Genomic DNA, 8,191 nt, shown 5'->3' with positions numbered 1-8,191 from the left:
ATGCTCATATTGGCTCCTACATATTCTACGAAGATCTTTTATCGGTCAGACCGCATAACAACATAAGTTTGTTCCCTTTGTCATCGGTATGTTACTTGCCCGAGATTTGATCGTCGGTATCTTAATACCTAGTTCAATCTCGTTACCGGCAAGTCTCTTTACTCGTTCCGTAATACATCATCTCACAACTAACATCTTAGTTATAATGCTTGCAAGGCTTATGTGATGTGTATTACCGAGAGGGCCCAGAGATACCTCTCCGACAATTGGAGTGTCAAATCCTAATCTCGAAATACGCCAACCCAACAAGTACCTTCGGAGACACCTGTAGAGCACCTTTATAATCACCCAATTACGTTGTGACGTTTGGTAGCACACAAAGTGTTCCTTCGGTAAACGGGAGTTGCATAATCTCATAGTCATAGGAACATGTATAAGTCATGAAGAAAGCAATAGCAACAAACTAAACAATCAAGTGCTAAGCTAACGAAATGGGTCAAGTCAATCACATCATTCTCCTAATGATGTGATCCCGTTAATCAAATGACAACTCATGTCTATGGCTAGGAAACTTAACCATCTTCGATCAACGAGCTAGTCAAGTAGAGGCATACTAGTGACACTATGTTTGTCTATGTATTCACACATGTATTATGTTTCCGGTTAATACAATTCTAGCATGAATAATAAACATTTATCATGATATAAGGAAATAAATAATAACTTTATTATTGCCTCTAGGGCATATTTCCTCCAGTGGTGGTGGGAGTCTAGAGACGGGAAACCCCTGGTCGATTTCACGTCAACATCGACAATGGTGTTCTTGCCCCGTTCTCCCTTATGAGGGGGCATTCGAAATCCCTTCTCCTTCCCCAATTCCTCGGGTGAAAACCCTGGCCATGTTAGGCCGAGTGTCCTGGGCCTTCTAGAAGGCGTCCCCTAGGAGTGCGTGGGGATTGCTGGCGTGCTTTGTGATTTTGTTAGTGATTTTGTATTGCTAAAATTCTGTTAAAAGGGAATTTTAATAATTACTTAATAGCTGACCATTGGCCATTGAGTATTACTCCATGTGTCCAAATTATCTAAAGTTCTAGCTCTGTCCTAAGACAAATTTGACCAAGTTTATTAAAAACTTATATCAAATTTGCGTGCTACGTATATTTGATGTTGTAGATATTAGTACTTCCTCTGATCCAAATTAATTGTCATGGTTCTAGTACCACTGTTCCATAGACTTGGTCAAATGTTGAGAAATTTGACTTAAAGCAAAGCTATAACTACAAATAATTTGACAAAGGGTGAAAAGAGGATAGTATTCAAGATGCACACATTAGGATTCTGTAATACTTCCCACTCAAATTCAGTAAATTGGCAAGTACTGCCATGGCACACTTAAATAGATGTATCTTGTAGATGCTTTCATGAATAAATCGTTTAACAAATGTATTGTTGTTGTGCTCTTTCTATCCTCAAGATTTATGTTTTAGAGGGGAATTTGCAGGAAGGAAATGCCAGAAATATCCACCCTGATGTGTTTTGGGTCTAAATTATGTTAGACTTCAACTTCATCAACTGTAAAGCTTTAGCAATTAGCTGTATTTCCAAAGAAAGAATAGATGTAGAGAATGAACCACTGTTTCACGGAGCAGCAAAAATTCACGTGGTCAGGTAATAAATCGATTTGTAATAGCCTGTCGAAAGAATATGTAAAGAGATGTAAGATTGTTGGCCGAAATTGTCATGTTTCCCTATGAACAGCGTCAAGTGCCTTCCTGAAGGCGGTGCGCAATCTCAAGTGTATGGGAAGAGCTTCTTCATGGTTCTAATCAGCAATGGTGGTGGCGCTGGATATGGCACATCAAATGAGATCACAGAGGGCCGGTTGCTGAACAGGCCTCAAGCGACCCCGCAGGAATGAATGATCAGTGACCAATTTTAATGTTGTGGCTGATGATTGGGAATTTGGCAAAACATACACTGGTAAGCATTTCCTGCTCTAGAGAATTAGTGACAGCGACTTACAATTTCTCAATAAGAGAAAAGAGAATCATCCTGTTTATCCTTATCAGGCACAAGGTCATTAGGAAAAGAACATAATCTCTACAATATATTCCTCTGAGGAATGAGATGATTATTAGGAAGAAAAACTATGCTTAGTGCAGACTGCAGAGCATCAGATATTTGTTCTGCATTCTACAGACTTATAAGTGTCGCATGGCTTGATTCAGAAATATTTACAGGACTACAACATCTTTAGATCCTGAACCCCGATCCTTGTGCACTACCTTACAATACTGCAGAAAAGAAACAGGATTCATTCCCACTGAACCCAAATTAAACGTGGCAACTGTAGTACTGTAGGTAACTGAGCGGAAACACTCGTCCAGATTGCAATCGTGACAAAAGACTGATCAGATTGCAACTGTGTGAAATTCTAGCTGCACAGCTATACAATCTAAAGAAGAAGAAAATGAACTTATCAAATCAGTATGTCTTATAAAAACGATTTCGTCACTGAAGCATTTGGTCAGAAATCAGGATCAGAACAGTTTCATTGAACGCATAATGGTATTACAGACTACTGAACACAAACGCACGACAGGGAGTACATCCCATCCACCACGGCACAATCACACAGAGAAACACGGCCGCCACCAGCACAGCACACCACGCATCTAGCCTCCGAAGCCGTAGAGGGTGCGGCCCTGGCGCTTGAGCGCGTAGACGACGTCCATGGCGGTGACGGTCTTGCGGCGGGCGTGCTCGGTGTAGGTGACGGCGTCGCGGATGACGTTCTCGAGGAAGATCTTGAGGACGCCGCGGGTCTCCTCGTAGATGAGGCCGGAGATGCGCTTCACGCCGCCCCTCCTGGCCAGCCTCCGGATCGCCGGCTTGGTGATGCCCTGGATGTTGTCGCGGAGGACCTTCCGGTGCCGCTTGGCGCCGCCCTTTCCCAGCCCCTTGCCGCCCTTGCCGCGCCCGGACATGGCCGCTCCTCTCCGAGGGAGTGTGATTGGGAGGAAGAAGAGGAGCTGCTTTGGAGGGAGTCTGATGCTTGCGATGGGATTGGGGATTTGAGGGCGCGGGGGTTGGTTTATATGGGGAGGATTTTGGAGGGAACTGCGAGATTTGGGGGCGGGAGGGAGATGCTTTGCTTGGTCGATCCGCGAGACGGTGGAGATGCGGCGTTGGATTGAGATCAGAAGGGTGGGATGAGGTGGGAGGGTGCTGGCCGGGATTGATGACGTGGCGCCGTTTGTGGGATTTGGGCGGTTGTTTCATGCTTCTGTTTCGCTCAGATTTTTATTTTATTTTTACAGTCTGTTTCACTAGTACTCCTACTTTGGTTGGGGCAAATTGGGTAAAATACACTGGTTGCAAGCTAGTGCTTTGGCTGGAGAAACAGAATGGAATGGATTTGATCCATCTCTCGTCTTATGTAGAAGTGGTGAGATTACCTCATATGCACATAAACAATAAGAACAATTGTGATTTTTTTTAGTTTTCATAGTATGTTATTAGAATTCTAAATGACGTGTCAATTGTATTTGCAGGAACAAAAAATTATAAGTGCGCTCATGAGTATAACAAATACAATATGATATCATACAAATAATTCACATCGTTTCCTAATCTCCATCGGTTCGCCTTTTCTTTTTCATCAATGCTCTAAATTATCTCTAACAGAACAGGTAGAAGAAACTATAAAAAGGCAGTCCATGATATCAGATGAGAAAAAATCATTCATTATTTACAAAGGGAGAAACAAGGAGGAAACTTTGACAAGCCAGAAACTTCGGTCAACTTGAACACGCCGACCCATTTCGTTCGCACGGATTTGTTTGGGTCCACACACACAAAAAAACATGACCCAACGCGCCGACGAAAACGGACAAATGTCTGCTTTCTCGTTCACTTTGACTCATTTTCGGCCCAAAATTGTGTTGAGTTTGTGTTCCTCGCGGAGATGCAGCGGACGCCCGCGACGTCCTCCCCAGGCTCGTCAGACTATGGCACACCATCTTCATTCCCACCACTTCTCCCTAAAATCCTCCCGCCCTTCAACCATGGCCGACGCGCCCAACCCCGCCGCTTCCGGATCGATGACGTGGCACCGGGTTTGATAAGTGGGTGTTTGTCTCAAGTTGGAGACGGGAATAAGAGGTGTGCCCGGCAAATGGGGGAGATGGGGACCATGAGGACCTTGGTTCTACTCATATGTTTGGCCGGGACGAATTAGATTAAATAAATTATTAGTATCACCTCGGTTCCTTTGATTTATAAGACGTTATGAATATTTTAATATGGACTACGTATGGACGGAAATGAGTGAACAAACACACTAAGACGTGTCTATATAGATTTGATTCAGAAAAAAAAATAGAACATCTCATAATTTGAAACAAAGGAAGTACATTTTGGTTGGATAGATGTAATATACTAATATATTTGGTCCATCTCATGTCTTGTGTATAAGTAATGGGATCTACCTCTCATATTCACACATGTAATATGGGTGGGGGGGTCGAATGAAGCCATGAAGGGATCTGATGCGGAGCATCCCACGTTCATCCCCATGTACACTCCGACTACTCTCCAAGCCCTAAGAGAACATAAGACGAGACCTCATCTATACACCATTGGACACAAGGTGAACTCGCTCCTCTTCGAACCATCACTTTTCATACGTGAGACATGGCTACTACCTCAAACATGTGTGCTATGCATGACCAGGAACCAAGAGGAAGACCATGGACAAGAAGGCGAGGACACCAAGCGCGAGGAACGAGCAGAAGAGCTACGGAAGAAGCTCCAGCCACCGGACGACCGATCGGGACCGGACGTCCGACGCCTGAAGACCCCCCGGACGCCCGGCAATCCCGCACCCGAGCCAAACGAGCGGACGTCCGACAAGTCCCGGACGTTCGACACACTCCAGCGCCCGGACGTCCGACCGTCTCCGGAAATCCGCCGCCACGTCAACCGAGCCAAAACGCCGGACGTCCGACAAGTACCGGACGACCGGACCCTCGTGAGCCACCGGACTTCCGGTACCCGTCGGATGTCCGACGCCTATCTGTGCATAGTGTATCGGGCCGAGCCCATGTATCCCTTCGCTCTCACTTACCCCTTCGTGGCCCTAGACTATATATACTCATCCACCTCCATCATTTGAGGGTTAGCGTTGGTTTAGCTCATACTTAGAGATAGAGCTTCACTCATCCATCCGGATCTACTCCACGAGAGAGACCGCGACCCCTCTTCGGAGAAGATCCACTTGGATTCAAGACCTCCTCGCGGAGAAGATCCCCTCGTGGATACAAGACCTCCTCACGGAGAAGAACCGACTACCTTTGTATCGTCCTTAGTTGATTGTGGATCGTGTATCTTACTTTATGTATTCGAAGATCTAGCGCATGTGTAACTTGTTCTTGTTGGTTGAGTGATCCTCTTGTATTTCTCCTTGTGTTTCCCTCATTTTCCCCTCGTGTTCTTCGCGGGATCCGCTCCTTTCATGAAAGATCGGGCGATTAGGGTTCTACCCTACATCATCTTGGTATCTAGAGCAAGGTTGATCACGATTTCGGAGCCTCCCCCACCGTTTTCTAGCCATCTTTTGCTTGATTTCGTCCTAAATTCAAAAATCCCCACCAAAAATAGTCTCAATTTTTTTTGTGATTTGTTGGTTTGATGATGTTTTGTTGATTTTGATCTATGGATTTGCTTGGTTTCAAGTGGATCTAGCATCTCCCCAAATTTCCCCATCTTTCATCCATGAAATCTCATCAATTTTGACCCCAAAATCCCCAAATTCCGCCCAAAATCACGTCCCGAATCTCGGATCTGGAGTTACCCCCGATACCCCGGCCGCCCGGCCCTTTACCGAACGTCCGGAGCCGCAGGAACCATCGGACGTCCGACCTTACCGGACGACCGGAACCCCCTAACCCGAGCAGAATCAGCGGATTTCCGACCCGACCGGACGTCCTGTGACCGGACGACCGTTTTTTTCCGGACGTCCGCTACCTGTAGATATCAACTTCGCTCAAATTTTGTTTCGGCCATAACTAATTCATCCGGAGTCCGATTTTGACGTTCTTTAGCTCGTTAAAAAGCTCTTGACATCCTCCTTCTCACAAAAATACCACCAACATCTTTTGGCTACATCAAATTTTGACAATTTTGGCATCTTTGCCTAGGACTTCCACCACATCATCCGATACACCACCACCGACTTCCGCAACCTAACCAATTTTGTTCCCCGTCGTATTAGTGGTTGCTTGAGGAGTGATTCGAGTCTCCTAAGGTGTCTAGGCTACTTAGGGACGGTTGCTTCTTCATCAACCACCACCACCACTTCCGCATAGGCTTGACCACTATACACTTCTGCCACCCTAACTTAACACAATTTTGTTTGTGTTGTGAGTTGTGTCTCCTAAGGTGTTTCGGCTACTTAGGGACCGTGCTTCCAACTCCGACACCGTGTATAGTCCACCACCTTACACTCCATTTCCGCATTGCGTACTCCACAACTCATCATTGCCTTTCCGCAATCCTGTTGATCTTCCACAACCACCACCGCATCCCGCTACCACCATTTTGACATTTGAGATTTTGAGTTCGTGGTTTTTTTCGTTTCCTAAGGTGTTTCAGCTACTTAGGGACGAGTCTCCATCATCTTGGTATCTCCATCAAGATCACCGCCACTCATCATCGCCACGGACGGTAACCTCCGTCTCATCTCGGTATCGTGGCAATAGAGAAAGAGCAAAGAAGCTTGTAAGCAATAGCCATAGCATCCACCACATTGCATAAGATTGTCATATCCGATCATCTTGGATCAAACACCGGGAACCATACATACATAGCATACTTGGGATAGAAAGTTTATCCATTTTGCATATCATAGGTTGTGCACAAGTGTCGTATCCGCCTATAGAGCAATCGTGCTAGCGTCTCTCTTGAGTTGTGCAACACGAGCGTTTCCCGTGGATTCCACATTTTGTGCTCATCCTTGGTTGCACGACCCCATTTATCTATCCGTCTGTGTGTTTCCGTGTGCCACATATTGCTATTGGTCTACTTGTTACACTTGCGAATTTGTGAATCTCTTTCAACATTATTGACTCTTGCTAACATTTTGCATTAAATTTTTGTGCCACTATCCTCACCGAGCTCCACCATAAGCCTTACTTGTGTAGGTGTGAGAAACCGACAAGAATTAGTACCAATTGTGCTATTTCCTTATCCACATTGGAGTGATCATTGATCCACTTTCAACTTCGGTGAAGGTACATTGGGTATTCGTTCTTCTCTTTCTCCACTCATATTGGCTCGAATCTTGTGATGGATAGGCAAGGCATTTCATCTCTGGTCTTCCACAACAACGACGGCGTGAACAACTACATCACCAAAGCGTCAATCTTCGATCTACAACGACAACGACAAATGCAAGGCGCACAATCAAGATTGCGAGAGCGCATCGAGAACCTCTCCATCGACATTCGTCACTCTGAAGCGAGGAAAGGGGACTACATCGACAACAAGCTTTCCGCACAAAATGAGGAGCAAGATGCAAGGATGGAGGAGATTCGGGCCTTGATCAAGTCTACTTCCCCTTCGTCATCTTCAAGGCGGCGGCAAGCACATCGATCCTCTTCGGAGTGCCCAAGCGACACAAGCGCAAGACGTCCATGTCCACATCTCCATGGCGACCACCATCACGTTCGTGATCCACCTCATCATGAAGGGCAATTCACCTCCAAGCAACATGTGCACGACGACGACAAACGACATCTACTACGAGCTCAAGCACGACAACGACACCATCATCATGATGATGCTCCATAAGCGCCTTCCTACAAGTCCCAACAAGCCCTACTTCACGCCAAGTCCAAACTTCATGAGCACAAGAGAAGACCGCGAGACGAGCACCACCAAGACGGAGCTACGGCTACACCAACCACTTCGGCATCTTTGCCAAGTGCTATCAAGGCATCTTCGCCTTTGGACGTACGACATCTTCGCCTACTTCCCACAAGTACGCCTATAACGACTTCATCAAGTCCAAGGCGACCACCTACGAGCGAGGGTGACACTTCCATCTTCGGAAGCCCCCCCAAGGAAGATGGCCAAGCATGGTAAATGTCCTTCGGTCATGGAGACGAGCTACGAGGTGCCACATCATTTG

General features: G+C 46.1%; 1 protein-coding gene across 1 annotated transcript; it reads right to left on the bottom strand.

Moving 5' to 3' along the window:
• Positions 1 to 2,523: 2,523 nt before the first annotated feature.
• LOC125529842 (histone H4) lies at positions 2,524 to 3,059 on the bottom strand. The gene has a single exon (XM_048694264.1). The coding sequence runs from the start codon at positions 2,985 to 2,987 to the stop codon at positions 2,676 to 2,678; it is 312 nt and encodes a 103-aa protein (XP_048550221.1). The 5' UTR covers positions 2,988 to 3,059; the 3' UTR covers positions 2,524 to 2,675.
• Between the last annotated feature and the right edge of the window lie 5,132 nt (positions 3,060 to 8,191).

The sequence above is a fragment of the Triticum urartu genome, unplaced genomic scaffold, assembly GCF_003073215.2.
Source record: "Triticum urartu cultivar G1812 unplaced genomic scaffold, Tu2.1 TuUngrouped_contig_5896, whole genome shotgun sequence".
In the NCBI taxonomy this organism is placed as follows: Eukaryota; Viridiplantae; Streptophyta; class Magnoliopsida; order Poales; family Poaceae; genus Triticum; species Triticum urartu.
The sequence above is the reverse complement of the archived record's forward strand: the minus strand, read 5'-3'. Positions and strand labels throughout refer to the sequence as shown.